Source organism: Larimichthys crocea, chromosome XXIII (assembly GCF_000972845.2).
Source record: "Larimichthys crocea isolate SSNF chromosome XXIII, L_crocea_2.0, whole genome shotgun sequence".
In the NCBI taxonomy this organism is placed as follows: Eukaryota; Metazoa; Chordata; class Actinopteri; family Sciaenidae; genus Larimichthys; species Larimichthys crocea.
The window spans coordinates 18,766,547-18,790,559 of NC_040033.1; the positions used below are offsets into that span (position 1 = coordinate 18,766,547).

The 24,013-nt window shown below is 43.6% G+C and overlaps 1 protein-coding gene across 2 annotated transcripts in view; it reads right to left on the bottom strand.

The window, feature by feature from the left end:
* Positions 1-5,091: 5,091 nt before the first annotated feature.
* Positions 5,092-24,013, bottom strand: part of znf438 (zinc finger protein 438) — a 46,043-nt gene continuing 27,121 nt past the window's right edge. For both annotated transcript variants that reach the window (XM_010740121.3, XM_027274192.1), the window contains 3 exons: positions 22,848-22,944; positions 8,112-9,892; positions 5,092-7,958 (listed from right to left, as the gene is read on the bottom strand). In XM_010740121.3, coding sequence (XP_010738423.2) covers positions 7,361-7,958; positions 8,112-9,865 — 2,352 coding nt within the window. In that variant the 5' untranslated portion in view covers positions 9,866-9,892; positions 22,848-22,944 and the 3' untranslated portion in view covers positions 5,092-7,360. The remainder of the gene's footprint in view (positions 7,959-8,111; positions 9,893-22,847; positions 22,945-24,013) is intronic.

Here is a 24,013-nt window from a genome sequence, read left to right on the forward strand (position 1 = left end):
AAGGATTTCCCCACTTGTCTCTTTCTTGTCTTAATTGCAGGTGGGAGTGAGAAGAAACATCGGGTGGATGATGGGCTTCGGCTCTAGAATCAAAACCTCTCTTTCTCTTTCACACACACACACACACATACACACACATACACACACATACACACACATACACAAGACAGAAGTACCCTCTTCCTCTTATTAGTCCACGCCCACGGCTCCTCGGAGCCAGACTAAATAAATAAATTACAGATTCAGATGCCTGCTTACTTGCTAACCTCGTTAGCTTTTGCGCTACAGCAAACAGAAACCTCGTTGTTTGTTTGTGTGTGTGTGTGTGTGTGTGTGTGTGTGTGTGTGTCTATGTAGGATAATTGCATTGATGATTGTTATATCTATGCATGTATACTCATATGAAGGGGCCCATTCGTCCTCCAGCAGGCCTGATTCATTAACCTTATGTGTAAGACTGCTCAGTAAATGTAGGTTACTGCTCAGGCAGACATAATTCCCCAAAGGCAAAGAGCGGCATTAGCATCCGGTTATCTCGTCACATTCCCCGGAGCTAAGATGACTGCAGAAAGATGCTCTCCGTCTCGTTTGAATTCTGCCGGACACCCACACACACACACACACGCAGTCATACAGTATGCTCACACACACACACACACACACACACACAGGTAGCAGAAATAGAAGATGATGTGAGAGTAAGGAATGAGGACAAGACAGGGGTAAAATAGGCCCATCATTACAGAGTAAAGACAACTTTATCTGCACATCAGCTCCTGGTGTGTCAGTGCAGACGTTCCGATCTCAAGGTGAGCTGTACTTGATTTTATTTACTCATCAGTCAAGGAGAAACACGGGATGGGACAGGATCAGACCTTTATCCTGACAGATCGGAGCCCTTACATTGAGTGGAATGGAGGCTCAGGGAGTTATATGAGAAGAGAGGGGAGGATTGGAACAGATGGTCAGAGTCCCCCTGGGCGAATGGCGCCTATCCCAATGAACACTGGGAGCTCTTGACCATCTGGACCAAAAGGCAATGAGCAGCACCCCGTAGCGGATTCCCCACCGAAGCGACATGGAAAAGCAGAGGCAGGCTCACTCAGAGCAATGTCACCAACATACTGTCCATCAGCTCCATGTTGTTAGAATAAAGTGTTCCACATAGGAACACACTGTAGGGTTCACTGATCCGATCTGAGGCTCTTCCTGTGCAGAAATTGTTGTGCACGTGCAAGTGCATGTTGGGTTGGGGGTTAAAATAAAAATCATTTTGTTGACCCTCCAACTGCTGACTTTTCACACAGAGATGAAGCTTGACTTGAAGTCCATGCAGTCTCAGTATTTACATGTCCAATCCTGGAGAGAAAAAAAGATCAGGATGGATCCAAGGAGGGTGGAGAACTCTTCGATACTCTTTGAGCTGTCCATCGTTCCATGTAAGCACTTGCTGGAATGTATGAATTTGAGGCGCTTGGTTAAACTTGCTTCTTTGGGCAGAAATGATGTCTCCTACAAATCAAAAGCATATTTTTAATTTGGCTTGGTCAGCTCTGCCGTCGTCTCTCGTGCTGAAAAAAATTGGATCCAGACAGGGAGTGGAACAGGAGAGAAGGATATGTATTTAGTTGAGGTACTTTATGTGAACCAGAGAGTTTAAGTTGTAATTTTAACATCCATGTTATCTAGGCTGACAGTAATGCCAAATTGTTGGTGGTACTCTAAGTATCATATCGTCAGCATCATGGAGTTTCTGAAGGAAAATGACACGTCATATTGCAATTCCAGTTTTATTTGAGGGGTGGGGTTAGCTGCTTGCCCTAAATCGTATCTGATCGGATAAATAAGTATTAACCCCCAAGTTTAAGATGAGCCATCAGATGAGACGTGAGAAATTTTGATATAAAAATATGCCAGGGTCACAGGTGGTTGTCAATATTTATTTGATATTAGATCCTGATGGATGTTTTTTTTTTAGAAAATCTCCTCCATCCATGGCTCTTCATCCTTTCCCTTTTCATGAAACTGACACAAGTACTGACTCTGAATCTCAATCAGCTCATGGCGCACAGAGTGTTGCAGTGATGTACCTGCGCCCCGCTTATCCTCCTGAGGTGTCTCCTTCCCTTCTCCATTTAGAGGCACAGCCCTGCTTCGGATCGATGCCTTTCTCCAGCCGCCCATCATCAATTATTCACCTGATCAGCCCTGCTGCTCATTAGATGACTAATCTGGGAGGGTGAGGAGAGACGGGACTCTTTGAAACCTGAGACCGAGAGGCAGCAGGGAAGGGAAGGGCGGATCACATCTCTAGATCGAGGGAGAGAGAGAGAGATGGAGGCAGAGTTCATAGATGTGGGATTACCGATTTGTACATCTAAGTCCTGACATCCAGGAGGGTTTATAAATCTTTGATGAAACCATAGAATCACTTTGATGAATGTGCACATGTATCACCAACATATTGCACGTGCCGACATCAGCTTCACAGATGTTAGTGTATTAAGACAGACTGGCAACACAGCGTCAATAGTGAGAAGGTGGGAGTGCAGCTTCCGTTAGCCCAAAGATTGCATGTTGCACTCGCATTACACCCCACCTAAATTGTTCTTGAGAACATCTGTGGTCAGTGTGGGTCACATTTTTACTGTCCTATAAATCTCCCCTGGCATTCTTTCAGTGACGCCAGTTTTGTTATTCCACGTCTCCCTGTGTGTTGTTTAGCAGGCTTGTTTCCTCCCTGCTAGATCTGTGCATCAGGGTCAAATGAAAGAGAGACAGCACGTTCGAAAGCCATCAGGTACGCACACTAAGTACATTTGGTCTGGCGTAAGTAGATCAACAAGCAGTGCAACTGTTTGTCCTCCATCTCAACACTTCCAGGGCCACGGCAGTGTTGAAGAGTGTGTAGCTCAGAGAGCCAAAGAAAGAAAGAACAAGAGAAAGAAAGAGAGCAGCCCCCAGTTCTCCTTTCCCACTGATCATGTACAAGCAGGAGGGGCGGGTGTCTTTGATCTCCCCTGTCCCCCTGAGAGCCACAGTGAGGTGGGAGTGCGGTGTGACGGCTGTGGTACATGTTAGCTCTGATTAAAGGGAAATATGCATCACCGTATAGCGCTTTCCTTTTTATCTGCGCCTGCGATGTGGTGCGATGGCGACGCTAGATTGGGCCCCGGTATGTACTGATGTTGCAGCTTTATCAGTGTTGCACCCAAGCTGAAAGCCACCTGAAGTTGAGTCACTCTCATTTGAAACCTCCGAGTCTTCATAAAGAGTTTGAAGAAGTTGAGGAGTTAACCTAGCTGACAGTTGTTTTGTGTCAAGGAGTTGTTCTCTCTCTCTCGGGCTGTTGCTTGTTTGAGCAGCAGCAGAAAGTGCCCTTTGACCTTTGATTCAGGGTCATGTGCCTCCAAATCAATTAGAGCTGAGGACCTGCATTCCACACTAGTGTGGCAATGACTACCAGGGCTGGGCCTGCAGCAGAGCACAGAGCATTTGGATCTGATGGCGTGGAAACAAATGGAAAACTCATGCTCTAACATGTTTGTTCAAATGAGTGCTTTAGTGTTTCTTTCAAAGCAGGAAAATGGAGATCAGTACTAATTTCATCTGCATTCATTAAACATGAAGCCACCACGTTGTTTTGCTCCGTTCAGAACATGGAAACCTTCACATTCTTTCAAAAATGCCTCCAACCCACCATCATGTCATGTTTTTTTAAACTATTTTTTGTAATGTGGAGTTCTGTTTATTATACACATAAAGTGGGTTTGATTGTACTGAAGCAGACAGATGGAGGTCTTTCAGTAGGTGGGGGAGCAGAGGTAAGGCATATATAGGCTTTTAAAAGCCCTTCGGCTAACCCACTTTGCCTGACCTTTACATACTGCACACATGCACACACCTTTCCCGAGTGAAATATCAATTAATCCCATTCTCTGAATCTTGTCAGAGACTCTACCCTCCTGTCTGCCTCAGCCCTACGCTGTTGTTTTTGCTAGATGGAGCGTTCACGTCTGCAGGGTATTAATGGTGTATGTGTGGGTATTCTGTGTTTCTGTTTTTTGTTAGAGCTGAAAAGATTAATAGGCAGCCATTTGTTACAGTCATTTATTTATCAGGCAAATATTATCTAGTTGCTGATTTTCCCTGTTTTTAGCCATGCTACCCACATAAAGCTGAAAGCAGCATTAGTTGACCTCTTTGATCAAAACATTCAGCTGGTATCTGCTGGATGCCTTAAACTGAAATTTGTTTCACATATTAATCACCCCCCTCAGAATGATTTGTAATGATTTTGGCCCCTGACTCTAGTGCCATCATCCAGTAAAAATGTAAGCTTGTCCAATACTTTATGACCAAATACCTGCAAAGATTCATAACATTTCCATCAATCGTAGCTGTACTGCTGTTGCTAATATGCACATGTAAGCACACTAATATGCTAAACTAATACGGTGAACATTATGCCTGCTTAACATCATCATCATTAGCATGCTGACGTAAGCACTGAGCTACTTGCACAGTTGTGTGGAAGTCCATTTCCACAGAGGCAATAATGTATCATCATTGTATATCTATGTTTTGAAAAAATATATTTGAACATGTCTTCTTTTAGAAACAATAAGTAATTTTCATTTTCATTTTCTTCCTACTTTACAGACCAAATTATTAATTTAAAACAGTTCTTAAGGTTATCCTCCCTTGTTACTAGAAAGGTGTCTAAAGTGCTTTACAGTTTCTCTCTTTACAGGTCCAGATACTCCATATGCAGACTCTGGTCTGGATCCAGACCTGAGACAGATTTCAAATACAATCTGACACATCAGGATCAAGTAACTTCACCCACTATCTTTCACAGGGCTTGTAAGCACAGTTAGCAAGCTTAAAAATCGTGTTCATTTTACCCAGGGGAAGCACAAGACCACTGTGTTTGATGTTCAGTGAAAACAGCAGCCATAGTGAAAGATAAGTGGTAATGAAAGGTAAGTGTCACTGTTCTGAACCTCCACCGTTCCTGGCCCCATAACACTAACAACTTTAGATGTAAGATTCAAATATGCCTGTTGTAAGAAAAAACAGCATTCAAAGTCCTCAACAAAGCATATCTTTATTCATCAACATCAGGTTCTTCAGGTACACAAACAGTCACAAGCACAAACACTTTCAGTCTTTTTTTTTTTTTCTTTTGGACACAGTGAACCAAACACATTATATCACCAAATGTGAGATTCTTTCACTTTCTGACTTGTGCTGACAGTCATGTACGTTTGTTTCATCTACTGTAACTGAGGAAAGAGTCTGAGCCTTAATTCTGTCACTTCCTGGTTTGTGTTCAGGGCTTGAAAACAAAGGACAGTTCACTGATGAACACCCAAACGTGGCATTCAATGAACAGTAGTACAGTATACCGTAGTTTACCCAGTGCGACATGTACACATCAGTGCTTTGCCCTTCATTCAAACTCCTGCGTTATGTGTCAGAAACGTAAGGACAGCTCCACATGGCTTTTGTTGCCAGTTTTGGCAATGATAAATGTATCTCTTCGTTCCTTCCTCCACTGTGACAGAACAAAGCAGCTGAATCACTAGTTACTCTATGTAAATATATATATTTTTTCTTGATATATCTATATATTCTATCTATAGAATTAGTCTATATAGTATACATATACATTTGGTAGGGTTTTTAAAACATTCAGGTACATTCACTTGACCCTGTGATGTTTTTTTTTTTCTTCATATCAAAGATAAAGATAAACACAGACAAATGTTAGCAGAGCTACTTGCCATGTAGTAATGGCCTCCCAATCAAGAAACAAGACATTAAGCATCCCCCAAATTAGAAGAAGCAAACATAACAAATGTCTCAGTGCTGGTTCTTTAAGGACCAACGAGCATAAATATACTAAAAAGACCTCTGTATTAATCTAGAGTATAAAATAGCATATTTTTCTGGACTTGACAACAGTTTATATTAACTCCAAGAATAGAGTCTGGGTGCAAACAATTCCACAGGTGCGGCGTACATGAGCTGGCAACAACAGGTAGGCAATTTGATGGTTTCCTTTGCGTATTTACTAAGTCAACGAAAGGTATTCTGTCAGTGGTTAAAACGCTTTAATGCAAAACTCACTTCTACAATCACTAGTGTGAAAAGACCCTTGGCATATCACAGAATACACATATAGGCATTATTCAACAAGTCAAGGAGATAGAACCTGGCCTACAGAGGACCACACTGACGATAAGCCACATAACGCATGAACACCGAATTTTTTTTATTTTTTTTTTCAAAAGGCCACAAGGATGTCACTTGGGTGCTGGTTAGGAAAGTGTTCCTTCAAGGATCCAGCTTGACAGAGGACCCCAATACTGCCCTTAATCAGACTGAAAGTTCAAGTCATGACTGAAAATATTGATTTTCCGCTGCAGGAACAATATTACATCACAGATTTGTGTACACAAACTGGTTTCTTTTAACCTGTAATAATCCGAGACCAATGGATAAATTGTCAGCCAGTGTGATAGTAGACAGTGTGCCCTTGTTATGAGATTTACATTTCTCACTATTTGAATGGGTTAGTCCACCCAAATAAAACAAAAACAAAACAAACACATTTTATCACTTCCCCGTAGCGGTAGTTAGCCATACAGATTTTGTGGTTTCAGTCAAGATGTCATCTTTGAAATTTCTGCCTCCAACATCATAAAATAGAGGTGAACGGAACAATATTTAAAAATCAGCATCATAAACTGAAATGTCTTCAGCTAAAAATGTTCTCGTTACTTATTGTTGTTGAATTTTTTAAATGTGAATTTTTCATTGAGGCGGTGGCAGAAATCTCAGCGCAGATATCTCAAAAACTGAACACATAAAACCAAATGAGCTGCAAATATCACAAGAGGTAAGTATCTGGGTATCTAGGGGTGAAATTACCTTTTAACAGTTTTACTGTGTCAGCTAGGTTATAGATTACCCTTTTAATAACATTTAAATAAGCAGTAGAAAAAAAAAAGAATCCAACAGGATATTAAATACAAACCTCAAAACAAAAATGAATCCAAAAAGAACAGTGCAATTAAAATAACAAAAAGAAAAAATAGTATTGTCTACAAAAATTGGATTCTCTGACCAAGAAAGAATATCCCTTATGAACTGTAACACAAAGATCAATTTTCACCACTGGCTTGACATCCTTTTTCTTTTTTTTTCTCTCTTCTGGATGTTGTCAAACTGGTGAAAGATGAAACTAGTGCTAAAAGACATAAGAGAGACTCTCCATCCCTGTGCTGCTGATTGTTAGAACTGAGTGTGTATGATGACGAGTGCCAGTAAGGGCACCATGCCCATCCAAAAGCTAGGCTGGATAGTGTGGGCTTGGAGCAGGAGTGTCCAGATCCCCGTCTGCCTCACCCTCTTCCTGGCCAGAGTATGAGCTCAGAGCGTCCCACAGCAGGCTGGGCTGCTCACAGTGGTGGCGACTCCTCCAGTGCTCCATAACCCCCTCTTTACTGTCCAACACCTCGCTGCAAAGCACACAGTTAAAGGCAGCACCTGCTGCCAGGACCCCAAGGCCTCCGCCGCTATCTGGGGAAGAGAGGGTCCCACTGTCCTCCCCCTCCCTTCCACGATGGTGGGACATGATGTGCTTCTTAAGCTTGGAGAAGGAGAAGAACTCCTCATCGCAGCTGCCGCACTTGACCAGGTTACGCTTCTCGTTGAGTTGACGCCAGTAGTGGGCAGCGTGTTTTACCAGCTCGTTCTCAGCCTCACGGCCACCCCGCGACGTTTGGCAGTCATGAAGTTGGACCTGGACCTCCTCGCCATGTACATACAGCAAATGCATCTTCATGTCGGCAAAGGTGGGAGTGATGGCCTGGCAGCGGCCGCATTTAATCTGCAGCTCCACGGGGTCTTCACGATCCTGCTCATCTGAAGTCTCTGGGGAGTTGGCCCTGTTGAGAGAAAAATTAATAATGCTTATTGATAACTTTGTTATAAATGTTTGGAAAAAGTTGCCTAGTCAGGCAATTGATCATTATCTTAAGCCACTAAAACCTGCTACAAAGTTATGGTCACAATAAAGTAGGTGCACGTGTTCATCTCACCCCTCGACTGACACGTCATCCTCATGATGGGTGATTGAGGGCTCCACGGTCAACACCACTTTGTGGACCTCTCTCAGATGACTGAAGTATACCCCCACATATCCGAAGGCCTTCTCGCAGAACTCGCAGCCTAGAGCACGACGTGGGCGTACCTCTGAGTGGTGAAGCTTCATGTGGGTGCTCAGGCTGCCAGAGTGAGCATATGCTTTGCGGCAGACTGGGCAGACGTACGGCCGACTGTTGGTGTGACTGTTCATGTGGCTCTGGAGGTGATGCTTGAACTGGAAACAGCGGCTGCAAGTGGGGCAACGGTGGAGCGGACGACTGCCTATGAACACTCTTGAATGGGAGGCACCTCTCAGGTGGAGGGTTACTGGAGCTGGTTGTGGAGGAGAGTCCAGAGGCTTGGTTGTGGTAGTGGTGGGGAGCTGATGACCAAGTACGAGCTCTTGTTCTTGGCCATCTGGGGTGATGGCAGGCAAACTAACCAGTTGGGGAACTGTCTCCATAACCAACATGGGCTTGGGTCGGATGCTGCGGTACTTTTTTGAAATATCAACTTCCTTTTGTTTGGAGCCTGGAACGACTACTGGCGGTTTCTCTGGGACTCTTCTACGGAAGAAAGACAAGGACCTCTTCTTTCTGGCCTCAAATGCCAAGATGTCTTCCATTGTTTTTCTCTTTCTCCCCCTTTTCTTGCCAGGTGGTTTCTGGAGAGTTCCCAACACAGGCATGAGTGTGGTCTTGGCCTGTGGCTGCAGAGTGGAGTTTGGCATCTGGTTGTGACCCAAGATTTCAGCTGTCTCTAGGGTCTTGGATGTAGGATCTAAAGGGCTGGTTAGTCCTGTCGGGCGAGAGAAACCCTTCTTTTCTGGGGACAAACTGCCGAGGTTGGCAGCTGGGATGAAGGTGCTCTTCATTTTAGAGTAGGGCAGGATGGGCAGTTTACCCTTAGGTGGGGAGGGGATAATCTGGACTGCTTTGCTGAATATGGCTGGGGACAGGACAGTGATACTGCTCTGGGGCTGGGCTGCAGTGGGCTTAGACTGGCACAGCCTCACTGTAGTCTGATTTTCCTCCAGAGATTTGCCTGGGGAGCTTTTGACGGCAGGATGGGGGTACTGGAGATTCTGAATGAGGCCAGTTGTAGCAGGTTGTTCAGAGCCATCTGGTGCTCGCTCTAACTGAGAACCCTGGTACAAGACAGCGTTATCTGGGAGTAGAGCAGTGACAGAGATGTCAGAGGAGGCTGGGTCAATCATAATTACCTGCTCTGAGGGTTCCTCTTTGGGGACTATGGTTTCCTTTGTGTGCTTGGTCTTCATTGGCATTGATGGCCCACACATCACTGACTTGGACTGTGTCGTCACAGTAACCTTGGAGGCTGTTTTCACCCTGGCGGCAGCTGGTGGTGGTGATTTGACCTTATCTGTGGTCCCCTTGCTTCTAACTGGCTGGTATCTGGGAATGGGCAACTTGAGGTTCTTTTGAATTGACTGGGTTTGTTGCTGTTGTTGCTGTGGTGTCTGAGAGGAAACAGAAGGGGGCAGTGCCACCAGAGAGAAAGTGCCATCCTGACCAGCTATTTGCATCAATGCATAGTTTTGGGTGGGTACAATGATGGACTTGGGGCTGGAGGCGGTGGTAGCTTCAGGGAGGGCAGAGGGAGGCTGGCGGGACAGGACCGCAGGGGAGGGGGAGGGCACCACGGCTGGGGCCTTAGGGGCGATGCTCCGGAACTGAAGGCTCTTCATCTGAAGGGCTGGACTCACTATTACCAACTGAAACACAATAACAAAAGAAACTGTTTTATTAGTTACTGAGACTTTCCTTGCCATTTTAGCACTAATTTTCCACATCAATAATAACTGCCAACATTGCAACACTGTAGGATTGCAGTCTTAAAACTGATTGATCCAACACAGAACTACTTAATAGGAATTGATATTGGTACATGACTTCTTGTGGTCTTATCTGAAGGCTGCCAAGATCATAAGTATAAATGTGACCTCAATACACAAGGCCTGGGTTTTTATGGTGTCATTACTGTGCAACCCAAGCTGGACAGGAGCAAACATACGCTGTCAAAAATACAGGCATCTGTACAAGTGTGACAAGCTGTCCTATTACCCATGTCTCTGTGGTCACAAACAGTAGACTCACTCTCCCCCAGGCTAAAGACAGACTGCCCCCTTTGATTTGGGCTCAGCATGCAGCCATGGTACATGCAGGGGCTCTGTGGGGGGTTCCTTATAACCCCCCACACTTCCTGGAAGGATCAGCCGGTGAAGCGTGAAAGCTGCCCAACGGCGGGATCTTTACCAGATGAAGAGGGGCTCCTCTCTCATCTCCCCCTCCACTGACCAGCACTGCAACCTGGCCAAAGGCAATGAGGATGCCCCCTGGATTTACCTTATCATCCCTTGTTCACAAACAACGTTTCATAGTTGCCCAATGGGGATTAGGCTTTTCCACTCTGGATCGCCATTCTGACTGTGTTGATACAAAATACTGCTGAAGTCTACAGGGAAACTATAACCTCAGAGTGAGGTTTTAAAACAAGTCTATATTATCTAAATCTACCATAGAGTTTCCATCCATCAATCAAAAGCCACAGGTATGGCTTTAAAAACAAAGGCAAAATTCCCTTCATTTATATCAATACTGTATCTTTATATCAAAAGGAGGGAGAGATTACAGTGGAATGCTTCAAAGGGGCTAATTGTAAACAGACTCTGAGGTTTGAATTTCACATTATGACCTGACTTTCAATAGCAGTGTTTGATACAGGCAGTGGTCCAACTCCACTCTGTAATACTAATCAGCATAAAGTGCAACAATCTGGTGTCGCAAAAGGCAAATATTCAACAACATAATTTCTCAATACAAAAAAAAGCCCTGAGTATTCATTTTCAAAGGAGTCTGGGCAAGAAGATTTATACATTCAAAAAGAAAGAGTGGAGAAGAAAAACTGCAAAGGGCATATTGTTTAACAGCTGGAAGTGTTTCTGTGCGGAGAGATTATTTATACAGTACCCCTACCGCATTACGACTCCATAAAACTGGAGATATTCCTTCTCTGTGTGGATAGTTGACTCCAGTTTGACTGTGACTTTGGCTGAACACAGAGTGGAATAAAACCGTGGGATGTGTGTTCCTCTGGGCATTTTATGTGGCTGTAGAAAGTGGGAGAATGGGATAGAGGCAACACTTGGCAATTAATTCAAGCATGTGAAAGTTTACAGTTGGACATTTGGGAGAGAAAAAAAGAAGGTGTGTATCAACAGCTGGAGAAGCAGCCAGGAGGCCTGTAATCCTTTTGTCACAGATGATTCAGCAGACATCACCTGACACCAAGTAACTCGACACAAAAACAAGCTCAGCTTTACTATCTGTCTGTTTGTCTCAATCCACCTGGAAAAGTAGGAATAGCATCAGAACTGCACGTTCATTGTAGGGGACATGTTTGAACTTTAAACTTTTAATACACTTGATAGTGAAATCTACTGTGAGACCTTTCCTTGATAATCCATTTTGTTGCTTCACTGAAACATGGATCAATTGCTTATCAGACGGCAAATATGTCAAACACTTTATAAAACTCAGACAGGATTTAACAACTCTGGAAAGTTATGGCAGTGGCAACTACTTTATCGCAATCATGGCATGAACAGTAGAAATACTTAATTGATGTTATAAAGTCATCTACAAGGAATCTACCATTGCATGTACTTGATTGGCCAATGCAGTGCCTTGCCAGATGACATTGCCTTGCAGCAAAAATTGAGCAGAGCCCATGTTGCCCCTCCAGACTGTTTTTTTTAAATGTTGGCTCAAGTTGGATTGAATGCAACCTTTGGTACAGCAGTGCTTGAAGTGAAATGTGCTAACATGCTCACAATGACAATGTAAAATTAACCATCTTACTTTAGCATGTTAGCAACATTCACACATTAGCACTAAACACAAAGTACAACTGAAGCTGTTTGGAACACCATTGGTTTTGCAAGTATTCAGCCATCAAACAAAGTATTCATTCAAATCTTGACCTGATAATTGTACTATCAAAAGTAGAACCAAATTTCAACTGGCAAATAGTGTCCAAGAACCAATGAATGTAGGGATCAAATTTTTTGCCAATCCGTCCAGTAGCTGTTGAGATATTTTACTTGATAACCAAAAACATTGATCTGCTCCTGGAACTAGAGTCAAGGATCAGGGGAAACTCTGTGATACAATAGTAGCTGCTATATTTAAATCTGAACCAAAAAGGTAGACAAAGTGATATTGTCGCTACTTCAGCAACTGTAAGAAGATCTTACGAAGATACGGGTTAATCCCCAACACTGCACATCAACAGGATGGTCCAAAACAGGCCAGGAGTGTCTTATGTTGATGTCTTCAAACATCTTCATAACCATGGCAATGACATTATGTTCATTTACCATAAAATGCTGTTTTCACAGTTCACAAGAGAGTTGGACAACATTAAGAAAACCTGCTAAGATCAACTGTATCTATAACTGATCTTACAACAGCTGCTTCCCTGTAGTACAGCTTTTGAACTGATCTCCAGAGGCCCTGAAACAACCAGTTTAACACACACAATCTTTGAGCTTAACTACAGGAAGTACGCTGATCCAACAGGTGAGTGTCAGCCTCAGGGCACGACTACTCAAGATGATGCATTTCTGTGCTCCTGTCTTTATCATTCCTCCCTACAGTAGTCCTCTCCTTTAATACTTTGCTTCGCATTTCAGGACATTTCTCCCAGTGTCCACTTCAATCTCCATATTCATCAAGTTAACAACTCTCTCCTGCAGTTCATCCACAGAGGACAGAGAGACAGGGAAGGGGTTGTTCAGTTGTTGGCGTACCAGTGACTGTCAACTTGCCCTGTCATCACCATTCTCCATTCTCCTAAGGTGGTTCTTGTGGCATTCAAGCACAGTAAAAGAAAAACTGTCTGGAAAAAAAGCCAAAGAGATACAGACGTTTAAGAGCCAAACCTGTAAAGCTGCATGTGATCATGATGAGAAAGACTCAGCTGTTCTCCCAAACAGCAAACTGTGGTCAAAGGCAGAGACAAAACAAAGCTATAAGTAGATCAAGACAGTCTGTATGAATTCCCACCAGATTATTCTGTTTTTTTTAAACCCATTTTTAATATAGGGACAGTGTTGTTTAACAGCTGCTGTGGCTACAAAATTATAATTTTCACAAAGTTAAGAAAACACAAGATGTTTATGCCATTTTCTGTATTCATCAAAGCCTCGCAAATGACAGCCATTTAAAGGCTTTGGAAGGTTTACAGAGTTTCACTTGTTGCTTGCACCTTGATAGCATGATGTTGCCACTACCATCACTTCATTGCAGGTATACTGAAGAGCAGTATCTGTTTTTTGCTAGAGGTAGTGCTTGTTCAAGACAAATTGTTCATTTTCATCTTTAATCTGGACCACTTATGTGGTGTTTCAAAATGCCATGAAACTTGTGACTGAAAGGAACTTTTGTCCCTTTGTCATCATTTGCTGTTTAAAAACAAGTGTGCTCTCTGTCTTTGTAGCAGACTTCTAAAACACTGTTTAAATGGCCAGAGTTGGTTTTGATCATCTTTGTGACCAAAGCCCTTTTCCCTGATTACAGGGAGTTTGGCTGACCAGCCAGCTCTCTTTTCAGGACTCAAGGAACAGTCTTGGTAGCTCCACACTTATGTGCTCCAAGGAACATTTAAAAATAAAATTGGTTTGACACCCATGCCAAGATAAATGCTTCAACACAATTTGATTGCAGAGGCCTACAGAGAGCTCCCTGGACTTCATGACTTGGTTTTTGGTCCAACAAACACTGTGATTTGTGGGTCACAATGTGTGCCTTACCAAATTATGTTCGATCAATTGAATTTGCCTTTAATCAAGTCCTACAGTACAAAGCAGATAATAAAAGAAAACAAGGTACACCTAACTCAATTTAGAGTGCCATTTTTGATGAAGAGAGATTTCACCATCCATTTTCCATAACTGCTTATCCTGGTTACAAACTTTTCTACAAACATGTTTTCATTTGTACTTATAAGGTATTGTGTGTAGACTAATGAGCACAAACTACATTTAGTCTATTAAATCAAAATCACAAATAAGACTGCCAATATCCAGTGTGTGTGTAAATATCCAATGTCTACATAGTGTCTTTCAAACAGCCATAGTATACACGATGAATGTAATCACAGAATCACAGAAAGTAAGCACAAACACATTTCCTCAATCATCCCATCAATGATTCATAAATGATGAAAGCAATTACTTTTTTTTTGAGGTCCTAACATATCTATAATACACATTCTTACAATTGACCGAGGCAGTTTGAGCCATGAATGCCAAAGTTTCTGACCTGTTTCATTCTTTGGATATGTAGCTGGGTCATGATAATACTGACTGAGAGGTGAGCAGAGGTGAAACTATAAGCAGTGTGTCCTAAAGTCCCCTAAATGAGAGACAAAAAAGGAGGAAAACTAAAGATTTTGCAGGGGTCTGAATACTTTCTAAAGACACTGCAAATCACCTGTACAAAAGCAGCTTACATGTCTGAGAAACACTTGCATTAGCCCATTAACCCACATATTGTCTCAGTGCCTGAAATTGTCCTCAACTTCACGTCTAACCTACGTCTAACTAATTGTTGGTGAGATCTGACCTGCCTCGTCTTTATTTTAGAGGGGCATTACACAGCAGGGCAAGGGGAGAAATGTTCAGAGAGGTCACAGATGCTACTCAATCTGCAGCTGGATTTGAAACGCCGGCCACTCTAATCTGACTGGGGTCAGAGGTCAGGGCTAGGGTGATGCAAAAACCTGGTTTCAGGAGAGAATGTGAAAGAAGGAGAAGAGGGGAAAAAAAGGGGTGGGGGTGATCCACAGAGACAGATTATCAGGTAAAGCTAAAGGGGTGAGAGGTGAGGATCTGCTGTTTATGCAGAAAACAGGTCAGGGTTGAGCAGGAGGGCAGTGTGGGGACGGGGCCGGGCTTCCACCTGGAATGACATGGTATGATGTGAACTGCACAAGCTACACACAAACTTTAGCTCACATCCTCAAACCTGGACCTGGGTCACATGGAGATGGTGGCCCCAGCCAAGACCGATTGGCTAACCAGCCAAAACAACCTGCCTATTGTTAGGCAGTAATGAAATTTAGTAAGAGGTGAAAGCACTGCTCTGTGAAATGTCAAAACATGGAGAGTGCTGTGTTTTGGTAGCATCCCTGATGCATTCTCTGATTCTGTTTTGTCATTTTTGGCTGGCTACTGATGAAACTGCAGAGTCCAGCATTTTGCTCCCAATGTGTGCAGATTGAGGCTAGGATCCAAACATTAAACAAGCTGGCCTGATTTTATGAAAAGTTAAACTATTAAAAAACATGAACATGTGAACATGTCAATGTTGACAGTATACAAAAGTTACACGAAGGTTTGTTTTCTCTTGTCAAGAGTCTTAAAAATCAAGTCTGAAGTGTTTTGAGGAAAGCAGAGCTGGGAGCAGAGGACTGTGAGCTTTCTTATCTCCCTTGTAGGTGAGAGCAATGCTCATCTGGGACTCAAAGATAGAGCCTGGAGATGGAGGGGGTCTGGAATGAAGTGTGTGTGTGTGTGGGAGGGAGGGAGGATAAAAACCCAGCAGAGGCCAAGCTCCCCCAGGTTTTAGCCCAGATGAAAGGCCAGGATCTGGGCTAGATAAGAGGGCAGATCACGGGGGGTCGGGGCCAGCCGGCTGTGAGAAGCCATGTCCAGCGGCCATCTTTCACGAACCTCCTCTCTCTCTCTTAAACACACACACACACACACACACACACACACACACCATGTGGGACAAGTGAACCTGAGAGAGGTACTTAAACAAAAATGTACATTTTTCTCTCATGTTTTGCAGGCCAGCATTAAAACACACAAACACTCACACACACACAGTGAATCTTGCAGTTCAAGAGGACATTAGATCATTCCATTTGTTTTTCCTCATGAGTGAACTTTAGTGTTATCTGTGCTCGACTGCTTCTTCCTGCATGCATGCTAACTGCTCATCTTTGCTCTCCAGGCTAAGGTGTACGTGTGTAGGTTTATGTGTGTGTGTGTGTGTGTGCAGGTGAGCTAGGGTTTGGAGCGAACGCGGTCATGGAGAAAATGAAATCAGTGTTTGCAGAGGTCCTTGTTTCATCTCAGAGCTCCACTGAATGAGGGGGCCAAGGAGTGGGAGAGAAAGTATGCACTGTAGAAACCTGTACACACACACACACACACACACACACACACACACACACACACACACACACACACACACACACACACACCAGTATGTATCTGGTGTGTGTGTGTCCAGCTGCTCCTCTTACCTTTTTTCACCGGACAGCACACAGTGAAAGGTGTTGCGGTAGAGAACATTGCAGCAACATATGGTATTCATGGCATGCGTGCAAACGCACCACCGTATGTCATCCACTGTCACCTGAGCAAATCAATGCAGGGGAGAAATCCATTCCAATTAGGATCCCGCTGCTCTGCCTGCATGCGGATGTAGATGAATCGATACAGAAATCCTGCTGCTAACCTGCCGTTCCTCTTAGAGAATACGCTGAGACGAGACTCTGGACGTTTTGCTTTCAGTAGAAGTAGTAGTAGTAGGAGTTACATCTTAGAAGTAAGAAAACTCACTCATCACTTTCATTTGTATCTTTTCTGATAGAAATATTCCACGTTAAGGCCCTTCGTGGAGGTGAGGATTTCAGAATTTGGTGGTCCCTACAGATGAGCTGGACCCTACACAAAAACTGAAGCGCAGCCTTTTGAAGGCAGGATGCCGTAAACCCCTGACGACCAGTGACCTTTTGACCCGATGTCCAACGAGGCCATGCGTAATCGTTGGGAAGCTGGAACGTCCTCAATCATCTGTGCGTCAGACTGCACACACACAAACACACACTCTGCATGCTTGCAGATGATGACATGGCTGCCGGCTCAGAGCTGAGTGGCTTCGATGCAGAGCGGAGGTGACAGCAGTGTGTCCGAGTGCGCGTGAGCGCATAGAGGTGTGTGTTCAAGCCGCCCCCCTTCAGGCAGCCAGCACTGTGTTAGCCATCCAGACTTTGCTCAACACTAAACCTTTACCTGACCTTTCCCTTTGCCGTGACATTTGGACCCTTGTGAATAGGTCAAACAGCACTAAAGAGTGGTGCAAAAATGGAAGGGAGATGGAGGAAAAAAAAGACTAAGAGGGAGAACGGGGGCTGACAACAGATGTGTGTTTGTCAGAAAGACAAACATCAATTACTAAAAAGGTCCAATATTCCTAGAATTCCCACAATTACAACCTTGTGCAGTTCAGATTTTGCGATCCCCTAAAGTCAGTCACGGTGGGCTGTAAACAGCAGAGAGCCATCATTCAGTGTCACAGCACATGAGGATGGGCAATTTAAAATGCTACTCTGCAGAATTCAAGTCGGTGAAAAAGCACTGCCCCTGTCAGATATTTTGTTTCATAAATGTGCAGGGTCACTGATGTCAGGGAGTTGCTGCAAGTCCATTTTGCTAAGTGGCCAACAGGAACGAGGCAGGAAGTGACGACACGCTGGTAAAACTGCTACAGAAGTAAAAACACATAAAAAGAGGAGAGGAAAAGATGTCCTTGTCTGCCAGTGAGGAGCAGATTAAAAGGAGGACACAGTTGACTTAATGGAAAACAAACTGTTCTGGATTGCACAGTACAAACGTGAATAGTGTAAGTTACATGCATCGCGCGTGACTTGGCCTTCCCACAGACAGAATAATGAGACCGACAGTCATGAGAAAGTTTTAACCAGCTGACTTCCAGAGTGTGAGAGGCCATGTTTACATACTCTGTGTGACCACCAACTGATTAGAACTGTCAATCATCCAAACGCACAGAGTTTGGTCAGACTGTAGTCCACAGTGCTTCAAATGTCAAGAGGTTATTCAAACATCTATTTTTGCACTTTGTCCATAATAAAATCTTCTTACCTACACATTACAAAATAAACAAATAAAATAATGAGGTTACATATATAAAATATATATAAAACAGGCATTTAAAGCTGCTCAGTGATAAACATGAACAATAATTATCAATATTTTACCGTCGACCTGAAATCCAAAGACTTTTTTTTTAAACAGGGACTTCTTGGACTCCAGATCATTGTCTCTGTGGCAGAGCTGGGTTTGTGAGCTGTTGAATTATTTGCTCCTTTCAGCTTGATCTCCATTTTATTTTAAAGTGATGCTGAGTGACTCTCCTGTCTAATGCAGTGCACTACTCAGTGCAGCGGCTCTGAATCACGAGGCAGCTTGTCGTGATAGTGCTGCTTTCTTTCCCTGAAACAGACTAATAATTTTACAATCAAATGTTTTTTTCTGCAATTTGATTATGTAATCGAAAAGGTCGCAATTATGTAGTCGTGGAGGTTTGCAGCGGTGTGCAGCTGAATGCATAGGCTGGTGCAAAATGCATGCATAAAGGCCTCAGTTTGCTGTACAGTGGGTAGTTATCCTTGACTTCATATAAAAAAGACAATCCAACAAACACAGCAATCTGACATACTGTATATAACGTTGATTTAATGAGGTAATCTCTGATGAACACGAACATGTTCTGATCCGCCTGTAAAGACAAACAACAGGTCCATTTCAATCCAGCTCCGTCCTCTCCCTTTGTCCTTCATTTATTCATCTGCTCCTCCAGCCCTGCTGACAGACGTGCAGTGCACGCTGTAACGCACTGATACTCACAAGTAGAAAACAACCTGTTCTCTCTCACTCACACACACTCACACACACACACAAGGACTCAAGGACTGCAAAGCTTTTATGTTTAGTTGGCCCTTCCAAGGAAAAGTGATGCCACGACAACCTCGACTGGGACACTAAGAAGACACCTGCGTTCCGGGTCCCACCTTAATGATCACTCATCGCAATGGGAGAACTTTAATGGGGGCCCTGGAAGGAAGGAAGGAAGCTGCCAGCTTGCTAATTTTAGGCACTCTACATCTCAGATGAAACGCTGGAAAAGGCAGAGAGGAGGCGTGGAGAGGCGGGAAAGTCTCTCACTTTCTCGACTTTCTGCATCACCTCTTTTTCTGACTATCATTACCCCCTGCATCCGCTATGAGAGAGAGGCTCATAGCTCTTTGATTCTCTGAATCATTTCTCCCTCTCTTCCTGTTCCCAGCCCTCCCTCTCCCTCTCTCTCTTCCTCTTCCTGGCTTTCTCTGTCTCTTTCTGCCTTTTTCCTGACTCTCTTTCATTCTCACCTCCCTCCCCTTCTGTCGGTACCTGAGTAAATAAACAGTGTTGTGTGGGATGCTAATTAGAGCAAGTTCAGGGACGTGACGAGCCCAGAGACAGATAAACAGCAAGGTGGGGAGGAGAAGAGATGAGATGGAGGGGGCGGGGGTGGAGGTAACCCACCCCAAGGACAGCACAACACAGACACAAACACGTCAGCTTAGCGGTGAAGGACAGACAAGAGTGGTTTTGGCTTTCAACCCAACTTAGGGCTGCTTTGAAGCGAAGGGCGGTAGCGAGGTAGAGGACTTTGAAGGCGCTGCCATGGAGTGAAGGGCACTAGCACAGAAAGGGGGCACGTGGTGGAGCTTCAGCCACGATGAGAGGAAGAGGGAGACGTCGTGCAAACTTCCTTAATGACGTGCTCCCAGAGACCCGGTGTGAGATCAAAAGAATATGCAGATGATGCCAACAGTTCTCCTGTTGAGGTGAGAGTGGGCTTCTGAAAGCAGGTCAGCGTCAGACAACTCGTGCTTATTTAACATAAGGTGGCCTTTCTGTGGGGGAATATGCTGCTGGATATGCAGGTGAAAAGGTAACGCTACAGAGGGGAGATGATGTATGCTTACACATGGTGTAGCTCTAAAGGCAGCAGGCTTTAAATCTCTTGCATCTTAACGTATCATCTTTTCAACCACCTCTTAAAATAAATCTCTACAGGAGCTACGTTTAATGTGACATCGCAACAGAGCTGCAGTCACAAACATTGGCATCTTTTCCACTGCAAGAACTTAATCTGTAACCTGGCGCTTGACTCTGAATCTTTACGAGGCTTTGGTACGTTACTCTTCCTTTTATTTCCACAGTTTTACAATGTGAGGTGTTTTGGATGTACTGTTTGTTTCACAAGGGCACTGTAGAATGTTCACAGGGTTAAGCACCAAGATGGTGCCTCTGTACCTGATGAAAAGCCAAGCTGGGCTTGAAACAAAAAAACATTTTCTTCGACTCATTTAGGAATAGTGAGATGTTTCAAGGCCCAGCTCAGCTCTTTATCATAAATCACCTTGGTGCCTAACCCTGGTTTCTAAAGGGAGTATTCTACAGTCCTTGTTTCACAAGGACTTATAGGACTCTGCACCTGGACAGAAAGGATGTGTATGTTTCTTACAGACTGACATTTTGGATGCTTGTTTGCACACTGTTTCATGAGGGAGTAAAAGGAAGACAACAAATGTAGAAGCAGTGCTGACATTGTTGCTGATAGATAGAAGCTGAGATGCTGATGGAGAACCGAGTGCACTGCTAGGGCCAGAAGATGATGCACAGTGGTCAAACATGCCTTTGAATGATTCTAACCACTTTAAGCTGTCTTTGAAATGTGTCTGTGTAAAGACGTGACTTCAGATTTAAAAGCAAAAACATTCAAAAGTCAAGTTTGACCCAGTGAATTCAGAGATAATCATTGCATCCTTACTTTAAGTATAAAGTTATATCTTTAAACCTCACAAAGCCTGTGTGTCAGCTTTACAAAAAAGCAGCTTTGAAAGAAAAATGTTAAAGAGTGTGTCACATCATGGACTTGAATTTTAATGAAATGACTTTAAAACTTAACTTGAACTTGCTCCAAAGGACTTAGTGGGTGTTTAGACTGAAATCAACATAATGGGGTTGTGTTGTTGGGGTGTATGTTGCATCAGGTAGCGGTGAGAGATGAAATACAATCTAGGAATCACAGATCCACAAGTTTAAAAGGCTGTTCAGACTCCGGAAAACACTGTGCAGCCATTCATAGTGCTCAGATAAGATTTTAAAACTTTGGAGAGTTATAAAAGCAGCCATTATTTTATCTTTCATCATGGTGATAGTGAAATCAACAGCAGAACCGCAGCATTCTCATTAAAACTAATGTACTCGGAATGTGCACTTACATGTGTTCTGTTAGGGTTCTTCATTGCTTTTTGAGTGAGTTACACTATTTAGTTCTAAATCATAAACACACCAGAAGTATAAAACAGGGTCACATTATTCCACACACACACTTTTGTGTAAACAGTTTTTATTTCTAATCATTGATATTATTATTATCATCATTCGTGCAGATCGTCGGTACCCTGAGATGCTCCAGCGGAGAGGCTCAGCGGCCAACAGTGCTGCGCTTGTATAAACAGCTCCCAGGGGTGACCGTGTGTTTAACTGTGAATGTAAAACAGGACTTTACCGAGAAACAGCGTGAATGCTCATTCAGCTTCTTCCACCTAAATTAAGTCTTTAAAAAAGAGCTCCTTTTTTTTTAGATTTCAAAAGGTGTTCTCATTCCTGAAGATTTGGTGGCTCCTTCATATTTGCCTGTCTTTGTCTGTCCATAAATTGAGCATCTGCTAAGGTGTCTTTGTTGGGTTATTAAAACCGTAGGAAGCGCTGTCTGGCAGGATCAAAGCCAGCCTTGGACCGTAATGATCACTGATGCTGCTGTTAAATTAACCAGACATGAGTGCTGTTCACTCTAATGGGGAGATTTCACTCCACTGGCAGAGGAGGTGAACAGAGGCACTGGACCAGGTACAAGAGAGGAGGAGAGGAACGGCTACCATAGCGAGGGGCAACGTTCACGCAGGTCATGTAAACACTGCCTTTAATGTTACTCAGAGATGTTTCGTGATTAAAAGACATCTTCTGATCCCAGATTACGGACGGATGACAGGTGTGCGGGGCCTCACCGTTACAAGGACTTGCATAAGCTTTTAATCTCACGTTAAGAGACAGAGAGGGAAAAGTGGAAGTGGGAGAGAGGATCACGACATATCTAAGAGATTGTGGAGGAGAGGGGAAATGTGATGGCTGGATAGATGAGCTATTTTTATAATGAGGTCAGTGTGAGCTGTGGGATTTCATTCTCCTGGGATAGACACACACACACACGCACACACACAGGGGAACTGTGGCGATGTATCACTCTTGCTGAGTGGAGCTGACTCTGTCCACAGGAAGAAGAAGAGGAGGAGGAGACAAATCCAGATGTCAGATAGAGGATGTTGAGGATTTTTGATTGGTAGGATCAGTCTGATTTTCCCTCCTCTAATACAAGGACTGAATCTTAATCATTCACTTGTCTTACCTGTCTGACTCCCTCTGTCTCTCTGAGCATTCCACATCAGGACAGAAAACACTCTCGCCATTTTTTTCCCCAGACAAAAAACACCACTTGCTACCACCTTCAGTGGTTTTTGAAACTATGAAATAACACGCGTGGAATTATATATTTACTACATAATGACATATGTGTTATTTCATAGTTCTGGTGTATTCAGCGTTAATCTACAATATAGAAAATAGTTTTAAAAAATGAGGTGTGTTCAAACTTCTGACTATGACTTATGAAGTTACACGTTCTTCCATAACAGAAGAAGTGCATCTTATCTTCTCTGTTAAAAACAACTGATGTGTTTACCTATTGGATGATCCTTCCTCCTCAGCTGCTCCCTCGCTCCTCCTCTTCCTGGGTGGTGCCCGGAATGTGGTCCTGTCCTCCCCTCTCCACACTCCCACTGTAAAGACATCAAATATTAGAAGCTGAAATGCACAGTAAAGAAAGACAATCACAACTCTAGAAAAGCCAAAAGGTGGTAATAAATATTCTGAATAATAAGAATCTTTCTGTCCAAATGGATTTAGCCAGCTGGTAGGCTGAGGGCTGATGTGATTGGCTGAAAGGTGAGGGGCGGACAGTAGTCACAACTGCTGACATGAAAAGTGACATATGAAAATACAGACTTAAAAGTCAAAAAGAAATGAGCACATTGTTACTTATTGGTCTATGAAAAATATGAATATTTACTTCTGCATGTCTTACGTATGTTTATGTGTGTATCTCCATAAATTAGCACAATAAAGATGGCGTCGGCAGGATCTATTCCATTTCATCAGAGACGAACATTATTCCATAAACTCCTGGATGCATTATGAAATAAGTGAAGGCTCTGTCAAATGATCAGTCTATACAGTGTAAACATGGTGAGATGACAAAATACATTCAGCTGCGACACACTAACACGGCTCTGCATGACCTGCTTCACACACACACACTCTACAAACTCTCTTGCTCGCTCTAAATGCCTGTCGCTTTGGCCCTCCATTAAGCCAAGCGAGAGCTCGTTTAGCCAGTGTCTCGGCAGTCGGGGGGATGTGGGCTGCCCACTCAGTCAGATCCAGCCGTATTAAATAAATAAGGAGCGCTCTTCTGTGTAAATTATTCATTTAACACGCCTTATCCTCTTCCAACAACCTTGTTAGAGCAACTCAGGAGTGGAGAGGGGGTGAGCACGGGGGCCAAACGAGGGGAAGCAGAGGGGAAGAGGCAGACACCGCGGCTCATGTGCGACTCAGCAGAACCTGTGGTGCATCTCTAAGCTCTCTGGGCGTTCAGTCGAAGGGGGGCTAATTCGCCCTGACACCTCCTTTGTTTCAGGGGGGAGAAGAGCTGCATACACACAGCTACACATTCACTCATATGCGCACACACACCGACATGCACAAACGCAGAGAGAAGGAGCATTAGAGAGGAACTTTTAGTGCATATTCATAGAATAATCATTCTAGTTGTCTGGATAAATTATT